General features: G+C 41.5%; 1 protein-coding gene across 11 annotated transcripts in view; it reads left to right on the top strand.

Moving 5' to 3' along the window:
• The window catches only part of HECTD4 (HECT domain E3 ubiquitin protein ligase 4), a 225,759-nt gene that overhangs the window by 88,458 nt on the left and 115,225 nt on the right, over positions 1-22,076 (top strand). For all 11 annotated transcript variants that reach the window (XM_030821429.1, XM_030821424.1, XM_030821426.1 and 8 more), the window contains exons 8-9: positions 15,013-15,205; positions 18,897-19,055. In XM_030821429.1, coding sequence (XP_030677289.1) covers positions 15,013-15,205; positions 18,897-19,055 — 352 coding nt within the window. The remainder of the gene's footprint in view (positions 1-15,012; positions 15,206-18,896; positions 19,056-22,076) is intronic.

Here is a 22,076-nt window from a genome sequence, read left to right as displayed (position 1 = left end):
TCCACCTAAACCTTCTGCATTTACCACTTGCTGCACCTATACCCTCTGCACCCATATCCACTGCACCTACACCCTCTGCACACACATCCACTGCACCTACACCCTCTGTACCTACATCAACTGCACCTACACCCTCTGCACTTACACCATCTGCACCTACATCCACTGCACCTACACGCTGTGCACCTACCACTGTCTGCACCTACATCCATTGAACCTACATCCACTGCACCTACACCCTCTGCACCTACCATACCTTCTTGTTCGTGCTACTTAGCCATGCTTCCTCCATGTTACTCACACACACCGAGTATGTTCCCCCTCTGTCCCTTGTGCTGGAATACTGGACTGTAGATAACCACATGGCTGCTTCTCTCACTTTTTGAATGTCTCTGCTCAAATATCACCTTATCAGGCCGGGCACAGTGGCTCACACCTGTAATCCCAGAACTTTGGGAGGCCAAGGTGGTAGGATAGCTTGAGGCCAAGGATTTTGAGACCAGCCTGGGCAACAGAGTGAGACCATATCACTACATATATATATATTTTTTTTCCTTTTTAAAATTCACATTTTTATTATTATTATTATACTTTAAGTTTTAGGGTACATGTGCAAAATGTGCAGGTTTGTTACATATGTATCCATGTGCCATGTTGGTGTGCTGCACCCATTAACTCGTCATTTAGCATTAGGTATATCTCCTAATGCTGTCCCTCCCCCATCCCTCCACCCCACAACAGTCCCCGGAGTGTGATGTTCCCCTTCCTGTGTCCATGAGTTCTCATTGTTCAATTCCCACCTATGAGTGAGAACATGTGGTGTTTGGTTTTTTGTCCTTGCGATAGTTTACTGAGAATGATGGTTTCCAGTTTCATCCATGTCCCTACAAAGGACACGAACTCATCATTTTTTATGGCTGCATACTATTCCATGGTGTATATGTGCCATATTTTCTTAATCCAGTCTATCGTTGTAGGACATTTGGGTTGGTTCCAACTCTTTGCTATTGTGAATAGTGCTGCAATAAACATACGTGTGCATGTGTCTTTATAGCAGCATGATTTATAGTCCTTTGGGTATATACCCAGTAATGGGATGGCTGGGTCAAATGGTATTTCCAGTTCTAGATCCCTGAGGAATCACCACACTGACTTCCACAATGGTTGAACTAGTTTACAGTCCCACCAACAGTGTAAAAGTGTTCCTATTTCTCCACATCCTCTCCAGCACCTGTTGTTTCCTGACTTTTTAATGATAGCCATTCTAACTGGTGTGAGATGATATCTGATTGTGGTTTTGATTTGCATTTCTCTGATGGCCAGTGATGATGAGCATTTTTTCATGTGTTTTTTGGCTGCATAAATGTCTTCTTTTGAGAAGTGTCTGTTCATGTCCTTCGCCCACTTTTTGATGGGGTTGTTTGTTTTTTTCTTGTAAATTTGTTTGAGTTCATTGTAGATTCTGGATATTAGCCCTTTGTCAGATGAGTAGGTTGTGAAAATTTTCTCCCATTTTGTGGGTTGCCTGTTCACTCTGATGGTAGTTTCTTTTGCTGTGCAGAAGCTCTTTAGTTTAATTAGATCTCATTTAGCTTTTGTTGCCATTGCTTTTGGTGTTTTAGACATGAAGTCCTTGCCCGTGCCTATGTCCTGAATGGTATTGCCTAGGTTTTCTTCTAGAGTTTTTATGGTTTTAGGTCTAACATGTAAGTCTTTAATCCATCTTGAATTAATTTTTGTATAAGATGTAAGGAAGGGATCCAGTTTCAGCTTTCTACATATGGCTAGCCAGTTTTCCCAGCACCATTTATTAAATAGGGAATCCTTTCCCCATTGCTTGTTTTTGTCAGGTTTGTCAAAGATCAGATAGTTGCAGATATGCGGCATTATTTCTGAGGGCTCTGTTCTGTTCCATTGATCTATGTCTCTGTTTTGATACCAGTACCATGCTGTTTTGGTTACTGTAGCCTTGTAGTATAGTTTGAAGTCAGGTAGCGTGATGCCTCCAGCTTTGTTCTTTTGGCTTAGGATTGACTTGGTGATGCAGGCTCTTTTTTGGTTCCATATGAACTTTAAAGTAGTTTTTTCCAATTCTGTGAAGAAAGTCATTGGTAGCTTGATGGGGATGGCATTGAATCTATAAATTACCTTGGGCACTATGGCCATTTTCACGATATTGATTCTTCCAACCCATGAGCATGGAATGTTCTTCCATTTGTTTGTATCCTCTTTTATTTCATTGAGCAGTGGTTTGTAGTTCTCCTAGAAGAGGTCCTTCACGTCCCTTGTAAGTTGGATTCCTAGGTATTTTATTCTCTTTGAAGCGATTGTGAATGGGAGTTAACTCATGATTTAATGGTGCATGTCCATAGTCCCAGCTATTTGGAGGGCTAAGGTGGGAGGATTGCTTGAGCCCAGGAGTTTAAGGCTGCAGAGAAGTACAATCACACCACTGCACTGCAGCCTGGGCAGCGGAGTGAGACAGACCCTGTCTCACAAAAAGAAAAAAAGGGCCAGGTACAGTGGCTCATGCCTGTAATCCCAGCACTTTGGGAGGCTGAAGCAGGAGGATCACTTGAAGCCAGGAGTTCAAGACGAGCCTGGGCAACAAAGTGAGGCCCTGTCTCTACTAAAAAAAAAAAATTAACGTTAGCCAGTTGCTGAGGTAGAAGGATCACTTCAGTCCAGGAGTCCAAGGCTGTAGTGAGCTAGGATTGCACCACTGCATTCCATCCTGGGTGACAGAGTAAGACCCTATCTCTTAAAAAAAAAATCACCTTACCAGAAAGACTTTTCTATATAAAATATTTTATATAAAACAAAGGACCATTCTATATGAAATATTTTGTATAAAATAAAATCCTGTTCCTCCCTATCCTCTTTGCCCTGCTTTAGTTTTCTTCTTACTGCTCATTTATTTGCTTATTTATTGTCTCCCCTGCTTAGAATGTCAGCTCCAGCAGGGAAGGGATTTTTATTTCTCTCTCTCTCTCTCTTTTTTTTTTTTTTAGACGGGATTTCGCTGTGTTGCCCCGGCTAGCCTCGAACTCCTGGACTCAAGTAGTCCAGCCTGCCTTGGCTTCCCAAAGTGCTGTGGTTGTAGATAGGAGCCACCGTGCTCTCCGGTGCTAGAATAGTACCTGGCACACAGTAGATGCTTATCAAATATTTGCTAAATGAATGAATTAATTAATGAATTAAACATCACAAGAGACTGGAAGCATTGGTTTCCCTGGGGAAGACAACTGGTTGGGGCAAGACTTACTTTCCACCATTGATCTTTTCATATGTTTTTAAAGTTTAACAATGGGCTTTTTAGAAAAATTAACTTTTAAGAAAGGAATTTTTTTATAAAAAGGAGAACTTGTTTAACAGGATTGAATTCTGCTGGAGAAGTCAAGGTCAGGCTGAAAGAGGCCTTTTGAATGTATAATATGGAGGCCGTTGCAGTGTTAACAAGAGCTGTTTTGAGGAACAATAGGAGTGGCAGCCAGATGGTGTTGGTTGAGGGTAAGGTAGGGAGGATAAGATGGAAAAGAATAGATCTTTCTCTCCAGGGGTTTGATGTGAAAACAGGAGAGAAATCGGAGGGGGATGATGGAATGGACTGTGGGGACATGGAAATATTTTAATTTCATTTTTTAAAATTTAAGTTATTGAATAGATTTTAAAAAGTACCTGTTTCTAAATTCACAAATGATAGGGCTTAGCCATAGACCTCCTATGATTTGCTGGGCCAAACCAGGCAAAAAACTTTATGAAATAATGCTTTAGATGAAATGATTCATAGAGTTCTAGCCCTGAAATTCTCTACTGAGTTATGGTTAATCTTGCTTTCTAAATAATAGAGATACTTGTCACATAGATGTGGCTAATAATAATTACTGGAAGGAATTAGATTTGCTGGGAATTATGATTTCACTCCGATACTTAGGAGTATTGATAAGTGCTCATTTCAGCAGCACAGACATCAAAATTGGAATGATACTGAAAAGATTGGCATGGCCTGTAAGAAAAGAAAAAAAAAGACCAGTTTGAGCAACAAAGTGAGACCTCATCTCTCCAAAAAATAAAAAAAATTAGCCAGGTGTGGTGCACAACTGTAGTCCCAGCTACTTAGGGGTCTGAGGCAGGGGGATTGCTTGAGCCCAGAAGGTCAAGGCTGTAGTGAGCTATGATTGCACCACTGCACTCCAGCCTGGGTGACAGAGTGAGACCCTGCCTCCTCCCCCACAAAAAAAGAAAGAAAACTAAGTACTGATAACTTTCTCTTCAAGCTTAGTAATAGCTATGTTGTTTTAATTAAAAATATTTTTAGGATGATATTCACATAGTTATACAACTCAGAAGGTACAAAAGTCTCTCACCTACCCTGCTTCCTAGCCCAGTTTCCCTCCTCAGAGGCAAGTGAGGTTAGCATTTTCTTCTGTATCCTTCCATGGACGGAGCACATACAAACAAATGCATGTGTTTATGTTGTTTTTCCTTTTCTGTTTTGTACACAAATGGTGATTTATGATACACATTCTTCTGTACCTTGCTCTATTATTGAAGTAAAATTCTACTTTAAAGCAAGATTGATTGATTGATTGATAGATTTTGAGATGGAATCTTGTTCTGTCGCCCAGGCTGGAATACAGTGGCACGATCTCGGCTCACTGCAACCTCTGTCTCCTGGGTTCAATAAATCCTCCTGCTTCAGCCTCCCGAGTGGCTGAGATTACAGGCACAAGCCACCACCACCATGCCCAGCTAATTTTTTTTTTTTTTTGAGACGGAGTCTTGCTCTGTTGCCCAGGCTGGAGTGCAATGGTGCGATCTTGGCTCACCGCAACCTCTGCCTCCCAGGTTCAAGCGATTCTCCTGCCTCAGCCTCCTGAGTAGCTGGGATTACAGGCGCCACCACCAACCCAGCTAATTTTTGTATTTTTAGTAGAGATAGAGTTTCACCATGTTGGTCAGGCTGGTCTCGAACTCCTGACCTCAAGTGATCACCCACCTCGGCCTCCCAAACTGCTGAGATTATAGGCGTGAGCCACTGCATCTGGCCCTCATTCGATATTTGAATCCCCTCAATAACATCCCTCATGAAATATTTTTTTACTTTTTTATTTTTTACATGGAGTCTCGCACTGTTGCCCGGCCTGGAGTACAATGGTGTGATCTCGGCTCACTGCAACCTCTGCCTCCTGGGTTCAAGCAATTCTCCTGCCTCAGCCTCCCTAGTAGCTGAGATTACAGGTGCCCGCCACCACCCCTGGCTAAATTTTTGTATTTTTTAGTATAGACGGGGTTTCACTATGTTGGCCAGGCTGGTCTCAAATTCCTGACCTTATGATCTTCCCACCTCGGTCTCCCAAAGTGCTGGGATTACAGGCGTGAGCCACTGCGCGTGGCTGAAAGATTTTTTTCCTGGCATTTTTATTTTGTGGCATGCTTGTGATCCTAATCGACTGTATACAAATGGAAGCTTCTCATCCAGCCTTACCTATGTAAGTCCTGGGCACTTCATGCAGTAGCCTCAAGTTTTGATAGCTATGTCTTCACATATTCATTCATCTCCTACATTACAAAGGGCCTTCTACATGCCAGGTAGTATCCTAGGAGCTGGTGATACAGTATAGAAAAGACAGTGAGATCTCTGTCCTCATGGAGCTTACATTCTAGTGGAGGAGACAGAAGCACAGTTTCAAGCATTGGTAAGTGTTATAAAGGAAGATGAAGTAAAGCAATAGAGAAATGATTTAGTGTGTGTTTGGTGTGGGACTATTCTAGGTAATGATCAGGGGAGCCTCTCTGAGGAGGTGGTATTTGCATTGACACCTGAACAAAATAAAGGAATGAGACATGTAAAGATCTGGCAGAAGAGCATTACAGACAGGAAATGGCATGTGCAGAGGCCCCTGAGATAGGCATGAGGTTGGCATGTTGAGGAAGAACAACAAGTCTGTGTGTCTCAAGTGGAGTGATGAGAGTGAGTAATGAGAGATGAAGTTGGAGAGGTAGCCAGGGCCTTGCAAGGTATCGGGATTTTATTCTAAGTGAGATGGGAGACTCCTGGAAATTGTTGAGCAGGAAAGTGATGGGATCTTGTTTTAAAGGTTCATTGTAGGTTTGGGGTAAAGAATAAAGCCAGAAGAGACTTAAAGAGACAAACCAAATGTTTATAATGTGTGGGTTGCATCTTGTTTGGTTCCTGAATCAAACAAACCAACTGCCAACTGTAAAAAGTATTTTTTTTCTTTTTTCTTTTTCTTTTTTTTTTTTTTTGAGATGGAGTCTCACTCTGTCACCCAGGCTAGAGTGCAGTGGCGCAATCTTGGCTCACTGCAAGCTCCGCCTCCCCGGTTCACACCATTCTCCTGCCTCAGCCTCCCGAGTAGCTGGGACTACAGGTGCCCGCCAGCACGCCTGGCTAATTTTTTGTATTTTTAGTAGAGATGGGGTTTCACTGTGTTAGCCAGGATGGTCTTGATCTCCTGACCTCATGATCCTCCTGCCTCGGCCTCGCAAAGTGCTGGGATTACAGATGTGAGCCACCACGCCTGGCTCTTTTTTCTTTTTTTTTTAAAGATGGGGGGTCTCACTATGCTGCCCAGGTTGGCCTTGAACTCCTGGGCTCAAGTGACCCTCCCACCTCAGCCTCCTAAAGTGCTAGGATTATAGACTTGAGCCACTGCAACTGGCCTATAAAAAGTATTTTTGAGAAAATTGGGGAAATTGAATTATGGATTCAATATTAGATGATATCAAGAATTATTGCTAATAATAGGTGTGATTACATTGTAGTTATTAAAGAAAACATCTATATTTTATAGTGATATACACTGAAATATGTGGGGGTGAAATGACATAATGACTGGGAGAGATGAAGCAAATATGTCAAAATCTTGATAACTTGTATCTAGAGTGATAGTAAGCGGATATTACTAGTTCTTTTTGTGTATATTTTAGTATTAAGAAAAATTTTGTAATGAAACATTTTTTAAAAGAATGCACCTTGCGAGAAGGGGGCAAGAATGGGATTAGTAGGAAGCTATTGCCACAGACCAGGTGAAAGATAATGATGTGTTGGACTGAGGGTGAAGTAATGATGGAGGTGGTAAAAAAGTAAGCAGAATCGGGATATATTCTTTTAAAAATTGGTGACAAATCCTTTTATTGATCCCAGTGGTATCATGCAGCATCCAAAACTGTGATTTGTTTTTTGTTGTTGTTTTGGTTTTTTTTTTTTGAGACGGAGTTTCGCTCTTGTTGCTCAGGCTGGTGTGCAATGGTGCGATCTCAGCTCACTGCAACCTCCTCCTCCCAGGTTCAAGTGATTCCCCTGCCGCAGCCTCCCGAGTAGCTGGGACTACAGGCATACACCACCATGCCCAGCTAATTTTTGTATTTTTAGTAGAGGCAGGGTTTCTCCATGTTGGTCAGGCTGGTCTCAAACTCCCGACCTCAGATGATCTGCCCTCCTCAGCCTCCCAAAGTGTTGTGATTACAGGCGTGAGCCACCACATCCAGCCTGATTTCTTTATTATATTTTATTTATTATTATTATTTTTTGAGACAGGGTGTTGCTCTTTTGCCCTGGCTGGAGTGGAATGGTGTGATCACAGTTCACTGCAGCCTAGAACCTTGCAGGCTCAGGCGATCCTCTCACCTCCGCCTCCCTCACAGCTGGGACCACAGGCGCCTGCCACCATGCCCAGCTAATTTAAAAAATTATTTTCTACAGCCTATGATTGATTGATTGATTGATGATTTTTTTTGAGACTAGCTCTCTCTCTGTCACTCAGGCTGGAGTGCAGTGGTATGATCACGGCTTACTGTAGTCTCAACCGCCCGGGCTCAAGTGATCCTCTCACCTAGCCTCCCAAGTAGCTGGGACCACAGGCACACACCACCTTGCTGGGCAAATTTTGGTACGTTTTGTATAGATGGGGTTTCCATGTTGCCCAGGTTGGTCTCAAACTCCTGAGCTCAAGCAATCCACCAACCTCGGCCTCTCAAAGTGCTGGGATTAAAGACATGAGCCACTGTGCCTGGCCTGATTTCTTTAAATGCTAGAACTTAAAACATTAACTGATTATCCCTTTAAAAAGAAAGAATAGGCCGGGCGCGGTGGCTCATTCCTGTAATCCCAGCACTTTGGGACGCCGAAGCGGGAGGATTACCTGACGTCAGGAGTTGGAGACCAGCCTGGCCAACATGGTGAAACCCTGTCTCTACTAAAAACACAAAAATTAGCTGGGCCTGGTGGCACACACCTGTAATCCCAGATACTCGGGAGGTTGAGGGAGGAGAATTGCTTGAGCCCGGGAGATAGAGGTTGCAGTGAGCTGAGATCGTGCCACTGCACTCCAGCCTGGCTGACAGAGCGAGACTCTGTCTCAAAAAACAAACAAGCAAAGAATAGTGGTAGCTTTTCTTATTTATAGTTTTCTTTCTTCCCCCCAGATTTCCAAGAGTAACCATATATTAGTTTTATCATTAGAAAAAAAAAACCTAAACATTAAAAAAATTCTTGGAACACCATCTGTATTCCTCCATTATGTCATTTTTCATAAAACAATCAGCTCAGTTTGATCTATTATAACAGATAGATCTCTTGGTACCTAAGACTCAGGGAAAACTAATGGGTTGAAACGACTAAGATCAGAGAGCAGAATCTAACTAGCCATGCTTACCTCTCAAAATGATACCTTGTTAACTAAGCATGGAATTAGATAACTAATTGTTACAAAATGCAGACTATAGAAATATATTTAGGCCAGCCTGGGCAACATGGTGAGACCCCGTTTCTACAAAAAAAAATTTTTTAGTTAGCCAGATGTGGTGGTTCACACCTGTAGTCTCAGCTAGTAAGTAGCATGAGGTGGGAGGATCACTTGAGCCCTGAAGGTCAAGGCTGCAGTGAGCCATGATCGTGCCACTGCACTCCAGCTTGGGTGACACACCAAGACCCTGTCTCAAGAAGAAAAGAAAAAGAAGAGAAGAGAAGAGATATATTTAGGAATATGGTGTAACAAAATGGAATGTCGAGATTATCCTGCTTAACTAACAAACTATTATTAATATAAAATGACCTCTAACATTTGGATCACAGAATTTCTCTGGCTTTTAGGGTATTTCAGTTATTTACTTTTACTCAATGAACAATCCCCAAGCTAAGTAACTTCAGGTAACAATGATGTATAGGTTGATGGGGCTCAGCTGGGTGGTTCTTCTGCTCTGCATGGTGAAGCTGAAGTCACATCTGCAGCTTCATTCAACTGGGAGCTTAGCTTGGGCTGTGCCACTGAAGATGGCCTGTCATCCTCTAGGGCCTCTCTCCACTTGGCCCCCATTATTCAGTAATGTATGCTGAAGCTCTACATCATGGAAGCTGGTTTTCAGGAAGGAGCTTTTCAAGAGGACAAGTGGATATCAAGTCTCTGCTTGCATCATGCTTTCTTGTTTTGAGACATTGTGTTGCTCTATGGCCCAGGCTGGAGTGTAGTGGTGCTACTATCTCTGCTCACTCACTGCAAACTCCCCACTCTGGGCTCAAGCATTCCTCCCACCTCAGCTTCATGAGTAGCTGGGACTACAGGCTCATGCCACCATGCCTGGCTAATTTTTATATTTTTTTTATAGACTGAGTTTTGCCATGTTGCCCAGGCTGATCTTGAACTCTTAGGCTCAAGCAATCCGCTTGCCTCAACCTCCCAAAGTGCTGGGACTACAGGCATGAGCCACCGCCCCCTGCTGCATCTTTTTTTTTTTTTTCTTTTTTTGAGACAGAGTCTTGCCCTGTCACCTAGGCTGGAGTGCAGAGGTGTGATCTCCGCTCACTGCAACCTTTGCCTCCTGGGTTCAAGCAGTTCTCCTGCCTCAGTAACTGGAATTATAGGTGCACACCACCACACCTAGCTAATGTTGTATTTTTAGTAGAGATGGGCTTTCACCACGTTGGCCAGGCTGGTCTTGAACTCCTGGCCTCAAGTGATCCACCTGCTTTGGCCTCCCAAAGTGCTGGGATTACAGGCATGAGCCACCGTGCCTGGCCAGCAACTTGCTTTCTAATGTGGAAAAAAAAAAAAAAAGTCATATGACTAAGTCCAGACTTGGACGGGAACTATACAAGGGCATGAATACAAGGATGCATCATTCATTAGGGGCCACCAATGTGACAGTCTACCCACATGGAGCAACAGGCCTTCTGAAACTCTAGAACACAATTCTGGTCTTTAAGACTACAAAATAGCTGAGGCATGTAATCTTTCTGCCTGATTTGGCTACTTCTACTCTGGACACATTCCTGCTTGAGAATCTTCTATAACTCTTTTTTTCTGTTTTTTAGAGAATGGGGTCTCACTATGGTCTCTAACTCCTGGGCTCAAGCTGTTCTCCTGCCTCTGCCTCTACCTACTGGGATTACAGGCGTAATCCAGCTGGGAGTCACTGCACCCAGCCTATAACTCTTTTTTACCTTTTCAAGCCTCTTTTGAAAAAATATCCTCACTTCTGTTTTGTTCTGAGAGGTCTTCTGCCCCCATGTGCTCTATATAAACTGCAGTTTTAAAATTTTATTAGTGACAATTTTATTGCTATTTTTCTCTCCTTATGTTACTTCTCAAAGATATTGTCAATGTAGTAATGGACACACTAAGTGTCTTCCCCTCTTCTCCCTAATGGTTTATTATTTCCTTCCAGTTATGATCCAGATGACTAAGCTACCCTTCCTTCATTCTGTATTAATTGAGGGCCTATACTATACTGCCATATCTGGGTAGCCCAGTAAATAAGCTTTTGTTTTCGTGGAGCTTATATTAGAGTATGGGAAGTGGGACAATACGGAAGTAAACAGCAAGAACAAAATAATTTCAGCTAGTGATAAATGCTGGGGAGAAAATGAAACAGGATAATGTGAGAGGGAGTGCACGGGGTGGAGATGGGCAGCTCCTTTAGCTTGCGGGGCACATAAGGCCTTTCTTTTTTTTTTTTTTTTTTTTTGTCTTGAGACGGAGTCTTGCTCTGTCGCCCAGGCTGGAAGTGCAGTGGCGCGATCTCGGCTCACTGCAAGCTCCACCTCCCGGGTTCATGCCAGGGTGCGGTGGCTCACGCTTGTAATCCCAGCACTTTGGGAGGCCGAAGCGGGCGGATCACGAGGTCAGGAGATCGAGACCACATAAGGCCTTTCTAAGGAAAGACATTTGAGCTGAGACCTGAATGATAAGAAGCCATCCATCCTGACAGACAGGGTGACCAACTATCCCAGTTTGCTTGAGACTGAGGGATTGCTCATGACATGGAACTTTCAGTGCTAAAACCTGCAGTTCCAGGCAAACTGCAATGGATGGGTAGCACAAGAGGGAACAGCAAGTACCAAGGCCCAGCATTAGGAGGAAGCATGGTATTTTGGAGGTGTGACAGAAGGCGAGTGTGGCTAAAAATGTAGTGAGAGAGGGTTGAGTTGAGGCAGATGATGCTGAGGAGGTCAGCAGACATTGGCCCTTGTGAGGCCCTGTCGGTAATTTGGATTTTATCATAAGTGTGTTGGAAAACCACTGCAGGGTTTTAAATGAGGGAAGACATGGTTTTACCATTTTTTTGGTGGGGCGGGGTGGGACAGGATCTCCCTCTGTTGTCCAGGCTGGAGTGCAGTGGTGCAATCATGGTTCACTGCAGCCTTCCCTTCCTGGGCTCATTCAATCCTCCCGCCTCAGTCTCCCTTGTAGCGGGGACTACAGGCGTGTGCCACTGCCCTTGGATAATTTTTTGTGTGTGTATGTGTGTGTGTGTGTGTTTGAGACAGGTTGGTCTCAAGCTATGTTGCCCAGGCTGGTCTCAAACTCCTGGGCTCAAGTGATCTTCCCTTCTTGGCCTCCCAATGTGCTGGGATTACAGGTGTGAGCCACTGTGCCTGGCTTTATTTACATTTTTAAATGATCACTGGCTATGCAGAGAGTAAACCATTGGGGTGCCTGTGGAAGTGGGAAGACAGTGGAGGCTGGTCTTATAATCTCTCTTGAGATGATGTTGACTTGGACCAGAGCGGTTGCCAGGAAGGAAGCCTGGGCTGCTTCTCACTCCTCCCAGCTCTTCCTCTCTTCCTAAATCAGCAGCTTCTTACCCTGAAGAGCGCCTTTGCTAAAGTAGGGATTTCCAGCAGATTTACCATTTTGCAGCAAACTTCAGCCCTACTTGTATCACACAGGTGCTTTATCAGTTTTTCTTTGCAGTATTTTCAAAGTACTCAAATACAATAATATAATGTTTTGTTTGTTTTTAAGGTATCTATTGATTTTCTCATAGGGCCAGATTGGGTAATGCTTTTGAAGGCCAAGCTTAAAGTGATTGATTTTTATCTTGGATGCTTTTGAAGGAGTATATTTAGAATTGTGTGACATAAATAGAGCTATGCTTGCTAAAAGTTAATCTAGTAGGAGAGTTGGGGTAAGACAATGAAGTAAGAGGTGGATGTGTTGAATTTTAGGTGACAGGAGGCTGTTCAAGTAGAAATGTCGGTGGGGAGGGTGAGGGGCAGTTAGAAAAGTGGAACTAGATCTTAGTAGCAAGGATGGGTCTGTAAATAGAAATGTGGTAGTCGCCATAGAGAAGCAGAGTTGGATTTGGGGGAGGGCCCTGATCTGTTTATTCAGCAAGCAGTTGAGTATTCATTGAATGCCTCCTGAGTGCTGGGGATGTTATGGCAAACAAGGCAGGTGGATCCCTCTTCTCAGGGAGTTGGCATTCATTGGGGCGTGTTAAGGTAGAAGGGCAAACAATAAATGACTTCATGAGTAAAATAATTTCAGAGAGTAGTACGTGCTGTGTAGATAATGAAACAGCATGATGTGCTCTGGCTTGGGGTGCTGGGGAGGATTCTTTTTTAGATTGGCAACCTGGGCAGACCTCTTTGAGTGGGTAACGTTTAACTGAGACCTGAATGATAGGAAAGAGCCAGTCTCTGGAAAGTCTAGGGATACAGCATTCCAGGTGGAGGTCTTGGACACCAGGGGTAGGTCTAATCTTGGGAAAGGTCCCATTTAAGCAAATGAAGATGTTGACCAGCAAAGAGAGAGACAGGAAGGAGGGCAGGGACTGTGCTGGCTTCACTCACCAGCACAGTGAGCACTTTACGCAGAGATAAAGTGTTCATGTTAAAAAGAAACAAACCAGGCTGGGCATGGTGGCTCATGCCTGTAATTCCAGCACTTTGAGAGGCTGAGGCAGGCAGATTGCTTGAGCCCAGGAGTTCAAGACCAGCCTGGGCAACATGGCAAAACCCTGTCTCTACAAAAAATATGAATACAAAAATTAGCCAGATGTGGTGGCGCATGCCTGTGGTCCCAGCTACTCAAGAGGCTGGGGTGGGAGGATCATCTAAGCCTGGGGAGATTGAGGGTTCAGTGAGCTGTGATCATGCCACTATACTCTAGCCTGAGTGACAGAGCAAGACCCTGTCTCAAAAAAAAAAAAAAAAAAAAAAAAGAAAGAAAGAAACAAAAAGAAACAAACCAGGCTTGTGTTCTGCCACCAACACTAAGGAATCAGAATCCCAAGAAGGATGGCAGTGATGGCGCGACCTGCAAGGAAGTCAAGGAAAAGGTCAGTGGTTTTGGTTTTAGGTCACTGGTGGACCATTGAGATTGCCGACTCATTAGAGGGTGCTGAATTCAGAGACTACCAACTGCAAAGGGTTAAAAAGCAGGGGATGGGGAAATAGAAACAGCATTTTTGGACTCCGTAACAAATCTTTTTCTTTATCATTTGTGAATATGTCATAAAAGACTTCCCCACTACGTACACCCACCTTTGGAAATCTTTCCTGGCTGTGCTCCTGAGTTTACTCACTTTCTCTTGCCCCTTCTGTGTTACCAACCTTTCCCTGTGGACTCCTCTTTTGCTTTCCCTTTGCTTCTGAAGATTTGCCACTTTGCACTCCCATTCCCTCTTATCTCCACACCCCACAGCTGCAGGCCAGTCCTGCCTGTCTTTGCTGGTGGGGACCTGGTTCTCGGATCTAGAAAGGGGCCATGAGAGATTTGACAAAAGGGATGATATTTTAATGGGCCACCAAGGTTTTGTTTAAGACCTGTGAATATTTGAAAACAAAGAGAAGGAAGTCAATAGAGAGGGAGACACTAATGATGAAGAGGCAGAGGGGAGCACAGGACTTGAGGCAGAAGTGGAAGGGTTCATCTTCAATAATATGAGGTGAAATCCTTCTTCCTCTGAATTAAGACAAAGCAAATAGTAAATGAGGCTGGGTCCCAAGATTCTTAAGTTGGAAGAGACATGAGTAGGAGAAGCTTATAGTAAGTGGTCTGGATCTTTTTAGCAATACAGAAAGTCAGGTGGAAAAAGAAAAAAAAAAAAGAAGAAAGAAGAAAACCAGGTGGTCTGCTGAAAGTCAAGCTCAAAATTGGTGAAGGAATTTTGGAGTCACCACTCCAAAGATTTTTCTGGGGAATAACCAAGTGATGAATGAAAGAACTGCAAAGCACCAGCAAAGATCCAGTTGAAGTTGACGTGTATTTTTAGCAAAGTCTGGCTTTGTCCAGGCTTGCTCTGCCAGGGCTTGAGCAGCTGGTGCCAATGTTAACTGCTGTTAATAAAGAGTTTGGATTTTAGCCACTGAAGATATTTCGAGAAGACATTATCCTCGTAGTTGTCCTTAACAGTAAATCAAAGACTGATTGATTTGTTTTCCTCCCATTTGACTTCAACCTGTCAGAGGCATGTAATTAGTAAGCGCTGTCTGTGGAATCCAGTGTAAGGAATTTTAATCAACAACTTTTCATAGACCTATTAAACATTATAGCTATTATGAAAAGTGAAAGATCTCAAACTTAGCATAGTCTCTTTTGTTTGTAGTAGTTTCTATAGCACATTTAAGTTTTAAGGTATACATCTACTCAGGTGCAGTTTTTGAAATATTTTTTATTTACTCACAATAATATCCTCAAGTAGGAATTTGCTAACTAAATGGAAACAGATATCATTTTAGGACCTCCTTTTTTTCTATATTAGGTTGAAAATGGTGTATTTGTAGCCAACCCACTTCAGGAACGTACAATTCTAATGAGAAAAGAGGGCGAATCTGCAAAAAGCATTAATGAGATGCTTCTAAGTAGACTTTCTCGGTATAGAGCCTCCCCGTCAGCAACGCTTGCTGCCCTGACTGGTTCCACCATCTCGAACACACTGAAAGAGGATCAAGCAGGTATGTAACTCTGTGCTTCCCAGATCTGTTTCCTTGTATAGCTCCGTTCAGCTACGTCTTATTGAGCACTTCGTCCGTGCTGTACAAAGCCCTTTCCTTTGCATAGTTGACTTTATTTGGTCTTCCGGTCATTGTCCAGCTTTTTATTCCAAGCCAATACATGTTGTAGGCTATGGACATAAATTCGTATGAACCTGTAAGAATGCAAAACAGCCCCATGTTAAACTGTAAACACCTTATCATCATCACCATTCATATAAATTAGTTGATTTCATATTTCACGTATGCTTTGTGAATGTGAAAACCTGATACTTAGCATCATCTTCCCTAAATACACTCTTGACCAAGCAAATAACAGAAAAGCCTTCTACAGTAGATATTTTGTTTTTTAGAATCTATCATTTAGTTTTTCAATTAATGTTTTAAAATAGATAATACACGTACAGAATTTGAAAGTCAAAACAATGTAAAAAGGTATATGCGGAGAAGTCTTACTCTCACCATGTTGGTAAATTTTATATTCTGACCCCACCCTACCCCACCACAGGTAACTGTATTTATCAGTTTTCATTTATCCTTCCAGTGTTTATTTATGCAAATATAATTAAAGATAAATTTGTATGTTCATAATTTCTGCCTTAATAAAAGGTAGTATACTATATACACTGTTCTGCACGTTTTTTTGTTTTGTTTTGTTTTGTTTTGTTTTGTTTTTGAGATGGAGTCTTGCTCTGTCGCCCAGGCTGGAGTGCAGTGGCGCGATCTCAGCTCACTGCAAGCTCCGCCTCCCAGGTTCACGCCATTCTCCTGCCTCAGCCTCCCAAGTAGCTGGGACTACAGGCACCCGCTACCATGCCTGGCTAATTTTTTGTATTTTTAGTAGAGACGGGGTTTCACCGTGTTAGCCAGGATGGTCTCGATCTCCTGACCTCGTGATCCATCCACCTCGGCCTCCCAAAGTGCTGGGATTACAGGCGTGAGCCACCGCGCCTGGCTGTTCTGCACTTTTAAAGTAGGAGTTCTTAACCAGGATCACCTTTAAGGGAGTATGTTATTAAACATACTCCCTCAAAGTTTTAGATATCATTTTATATGTATCTGTCATAACTTTCATCAGATTTTCAGAGTCATCTATAACCCCCAAAAACATTAAGAACCATTATTCCATAGAGTTTACAGATTACATACTAAATAGTTGGATTTATAACAAACTATGAACTGCAGTAAAAGATAAAGCTAGAAAAAGATGCCATATGTAGAAAACTGCATCTGAATTAATATGCATTTAATGAATTCAGTGTAATTTTATGCTTTATTTTTATAGTTAGAAATGCTAGGAAGAGAAAATATTTATAGTTAATTTATTATGAGACTACCAAATTAAATACTTATTAGTCCATATTAGAATTTAAGGACAGTGTTTTATTTTCACAGGCTTCTTTTGTATCAAAGATAAGTGGCAAAATTGTTAATAGTTTTTATGATTTGGGTAAGTGGATAATTCCAACTGTAGAAGATACTTTCTAGAGGACAGTTTTTTTTGTTTTTGTTTTTGTTGTTACCTAAATAAACATTTTCATGACAAGCTGAAGGCCTGATTTGGGTGTGTCCCTTGGGAGAAAGTGAAATCTTACCCTAAACAATGGAAATACTAAAAGAATGCTTGTTGAAAATATGTATAGTATCAAAAAAAAGACCTCAGAAGGCAAAGATGTATTTAGAATTTGGTAGAAATGTGCACGCTTTGGCAGCACATATACTAGAATTTGGTAGAAACTGGTATCTGTATTCTAAACATGTGGTCTCATTGTACTTTTTTGTTTGTTTGTTTAAGAGATGAGGTCTTGCTATGTTGCCCAGGCTGGTCTCAAACTCCTGGGCTCAAGCAATCATCGTACTTTTATGTGGATTCTTTAACATGATGTTGCTACATTAAAAATTCACCAGTTATAAACTAAGAAACTTTTCAAAAGTAAGCAAACATTCAAGGTGTCTATAAGTTTTTGGCCAGGGGCAGTGGCTTACGCCTATAATCTCAGCATTTTGGGAGGCTGAGGTGGGTGGATCACTTGAGGTCAGGAGTTCAAGACCAGCCTAGCCAACATGGTGAAACCCCATCTCTACTAAAAATACAAAAATTAGCCAGGCACGATGGCGGGCGCCTGTAGTCTCAGCTACTCGGGAGGGGCTGAGGCAGGAGAATTGCTGGAACACAGGAAGTGGAGGTTGCAGTGAGCCGAGATGGCGCCATTGTACTGCAGCCCAGGCAGACAACAGTGAGACTCAGTGTCAAAAAAAAAAGTTTTTATTCCATTAAAAACTAATACCTTTTGCCATGTGAATAAGCGTATGTCTATTAAAAACATCTTGGTGAAAATGTTAATACTCACAAAGTTGCTAATTTTCCAATTATTGCTGTCTTTAGGTTTCTTACCAGTGGAAATTTATCTTCTTGAATTTATGTCCTTAATGAAGAATATACTTGGTGGGGGATTGCAGCTTAAAAAAAATAAAGCTTTTTAGAAGCACAAGCATTCAAAACAAATATCAGATAGATTAGGTTTCACTTTACTCACTCTTCTAATCTAAACCATCTAAAAATGATTTTCATCTATCCAGGCTATAGATAATAAGTTATATTTTATAGCCTGACAGCTAAGTAAAGCACTCCGATTGATCCTCTGTTGACATAATCAATCCTCGCTAGGCTTGTATATAGAAAATCCATAAATTCACTCCACGTTTTAGATATGCCAGTAAGGGAGATTAAAGTACATTTTACACCTCTTGATTAGAAACAATAATTATTTTCCTAATGACAGTTTATGTCATTGACCCTTAAAAGAAGAAAAATGTATATAAGGGGTTATAATAAATTACAGAGCTATATAAAATTGTTTTGTGATAGATATTGTGAAAGCTTTCATTAGGTTGAAATTTTGGCCGATTTCATGTTGAAAGCTGTTTGTTATGAGTTTAATATCACAAGCCTGTCAAGAATTTGTTCTATATAAAATGGAAAAAAAAAAAAACAAGATCTTGATTGGAATATAGGTTGTTCATCCCAAATCTAAAAATCTAAAATGCTCCCAAATCTGAAACTTTCTGAGTGCCTACATGATGCTCAAAGGAAATGTTCTCACTAATCTCAGATGTAATGAGTAAAAATAAATAAAAACAGGAAATGTTCGTTGGAATATTTCGGATTTTGGATTTTTCAATTAGGAATGCTCAACTCTTAAGTACAATGCAGATATTTCAAATTCTGAAAAAATCTGAAATCCAAAACACTTCTGGTCCCAGGCATTTCAGATAAATGTACTCAACCTATATCAGTTTTCTACGGGAAACACATAGTAGGATTCTTCTCTTATTTTGAGATTTAGTCCATGTGAGGATTTATTTTTTTGGAATAATTTGTAGAGGCATGATGGCATATTTAGGATTGGGAACACCGTCAAGAAATGTTCAGACCATATAAATAGGAGGCTCAGGGTCATGCTGTGGAGCCAGAAGATAATTATTTTTTTCCTTAGCTATTACTTCTTACTCTGTTTTCCTAATCTGGAAATCTGTTTTCCAAATCTTAGTTTGAGCTTGGGTCTCCCTCATTATATCCTAATCTGTGTTGGTAATCAAATTAATTTTTGTGTCAAATATTTTGACTTAGCATTTTCATTCCTTTCTCCAGCAAATACTAGCTGTGGGCTGCCTCTAAAAATGCTGCGGAAGACACCCATATATACCTGTGGCACCTACTTGGTGATGCTGGTGCCTCCTCCAGGGGGATCAGGCAGCTCTGCCACCCGATCTCTTTTTGGTGGAACAAGTGGTTTGTCATCTTTAAAAAGTAAGTGAATTTTACTTGTGGCACTTTCCTCGATTTATCTCAAACTCTGAAATTTAAGGCTTTCCTATTAATTATTTAAAACTTACTTTGTTAAATAGTTGTTTGCAATAGCTCTCTGATAACAAAAAATACCAATTATCAATATAGGCTAGGAAGATTTAATAATATAATTTTTTGTGGATGACATATTGGTATAGTTTTGAAAACTATTGTCCTATAAAATTAATAGAAATAATAATCAGTGGCCGGGCGCAGTGGCTCACGCCTGTAATCCCAGCACTTTGGGAGGCTGAGGCGGGCGGATCACGAGGTCAGGAGATCGAGACCATCCTGGCTAACACAGTGAAACCCCGTCTCTACTAAAAATACAAAAAATTAGCCGGGCGTGGTGGTGGGTGCCTGTAGTCCCAGCTACTCGGGAGCCTGAGGCAGGAGAATGGTGTGAACCCGGGAGGCGGAGCTTGCAGTGAGCTGAGAGCGCGCCACTGCACTCCAGCCTGGGCGACAGAGCAAGACTCCGTCTCAAAAAAAAAAAAAAAAAACAGAAAGAAATAATAATCAGTTCAACAAAGTTTTAGGAAATAAAATAATATTTTGTCACGTTATTCACTGATGATACAGCAAGAGCTCTACTCACTATGATAGAATTTCTTTTTTTTTTAGATGGAGGCTTGCTCTGTCGCCCAGGCTGGAGTGCAGTGGCATGATCTCAGCCCACTGCAACTTCTGCCTCCCGGGTTGAAGTGATTCTCCTGCCTCAGCCTCCCTAGTAGCTGAGATTACAGGCACATGCCACCATGCCCAGCTAATTTTTTTATTTTTAGTAAGATGGTGTTTCGCCATGTTGGCCAGCCTGGTCTCGAATTCCTGGCCTCAGGTGATCCACCCACCTTGGCCTCCCAAAGTGCTGGGATTACAGGCATGAGCCACCACACCCTGCCAATAGAATTTCAAAGCTATTAAAATACATATGTAAAACACCTCCATTTTAGGATACATATACAAAATACTAAGCATAAGACATAGAAAAGCAAATGTGTAAAAATGTATTAATATTTTAAAGTATACATATATTTTTATAAGGAGGCACACTATAGTAATTAAAGCAGTGTAATTTTGGTTTCAGAGTGCACACATAGTTAAATGGGATAAAGTATAGAATTAAATGTTCCTCAGGCTGGGGGCGGTGGCTTTATTGAAATATAACTCACACACCGTAAATTTCACCCCTTTAAAATATACAATTCAGTGGTTTTTAATATGTTCACAGAGTTGTGCAGTCGTTACCACTATCTATCCATCACCCCAAAAAGAAACCTCATACTCATCAACAGTTGCTCTCCTGTTCCCTGACCCCTGGCATCTACCAATATACTTTCTGTCTCTGTGGTGTTACCTGTACTCTACTTTTCATGTAAATGGAATTATATAACATATGGCCTTTTATGACTGCTTTTTCATTTGTTTATTTGCTTGATTTTTAATTTTTGGTTTTACTCAGTAGTAGCAAAATACCACTTATTGTTTTGTCTCATTCTGTGCATATTATGGTGGCTGAGCTACGAATAAAATCAGAAGGAGCTATAAAAGTAGATGCAGACAGACATGTAAAAATCTTATTTCTTTTAGTAACTATTATCTTGGGAAAATTAATCATTCAAAGCCTCAACTTTCCCATTAAAAAAAAATATGCAGATGATTATACCTACCACATAGGATAGTGTGAGGACACTTGACACATTATGGAGAGTTCTATATAAATATAGAATCATTTTTCCCTCAATGTAAATATAGTTGAAGATTGTATCAACTAGAGAGCTGTGTGATGTGAAAAGAGATGGAGAGTGTTCTCTACTCATGCACAATTCCACCCTTGCTTGAAGATACTCCTTGCTGTAGTGGGCTTGGTCTCCAGGAAGAAAGTACATGGAATGAGGTTTTCTCCTTAGTGCTTGCAAATGTGCATTTATTATTGGACACCAATGATCCTAGATCTTTCTCAGTCTTTAGCCATGGGATCACTGTGTGGTTACTGAGGCTCAGACAGGTGAAGTGATGTGGTCCAAGTCTCTTGACACCAGACCCAGCTCTTTTTCATTGGTTCCAAGTTGTTTTATCCATCAGTTACGCATTGTTGGAGAGGCCTTAGGAAACTTACAATCATGGCGGAAGGCAAAGGAGAAGCAGGCATCTTCACAGGGTGGCAGGATGGAGTGAGTCTGTGACTGCTTTTTAAACTTAACATAATGTTTTCCAGGTTCATCCATATTACAGCATGAATCAATACTTCATTACTTTTTATGGTTGAATTATATTTCATTGTGTGGATAATATCCCATTTTGTTTATCCATTCATAAGTTGATGGACATTTGAGTTGTTTCTACTTTTTGGCCATTTTGAATAATGCTATTATGAACATTAGTATGTAAGTTTTGTGTGGATGTTTTTCATACTCTTGGGCACATACATAGGAGTGGAATTGCTGGATCATATGGTAACTGTATGTTTACCCTTGGAGGGACTGCTAAACTGTTTCCCAAAGTGGCCATACCATTTTACGTTCTCATCTCCAAAGTATAATGGTTCTATTTTCTCTACGTCCTCACCAACATTTGTTATTTTCCATTTTTCTGATTATAGCCATCTTTGTGGATATGAAGTTATACCTCATTGTGATTTTGTGCATTTCCTTAATGACTAATGATGCTTAGCATCTTTTCATGTGCTTATTGGCCATTTGTATACCTTCTTTGGAGGAATATCTATTCCTCCAAAGTCTTTTGTCCATTTAAAGATTGGGTTTTTTGGCCAGGCGCAGTGGCTCACGCCTGTAATCCCAGCACATGGAAGGCTGTGGCGGGCAGATCATGAGGTCAAGAGATCAAGACCATCATGGCCAACGTGGTGAAACCCCATCTCTACTGAAATACAAAAATTAGCTGGGCGTGGTGGCATGTGCCTGTAGTCCCAGCTACACAGGAGGCTGAGGCAGGAGAATTGCTTGAACCCGGGAGGCGGAG

The sequence above is a fragment of the Nomascus leucogenys genome, chromosome 10 (genome assembly GCF_006542625.1).
Source record: "Nomascus leucogenys isolate Asia chromosome 10, Asia_NLE_v1, whole genome shotgun sequence".
Lineage (NCBI taxonomy): Eukaryota > Metazoa > Chordata > Mammalia > Primates > Hylobatidae > Nomascus > Nomascus leucogenys.
Note: the sequence above shows the minus strand (reverse complement) of the source record. Positions and strands in the feature narration are given on the sequence as shown.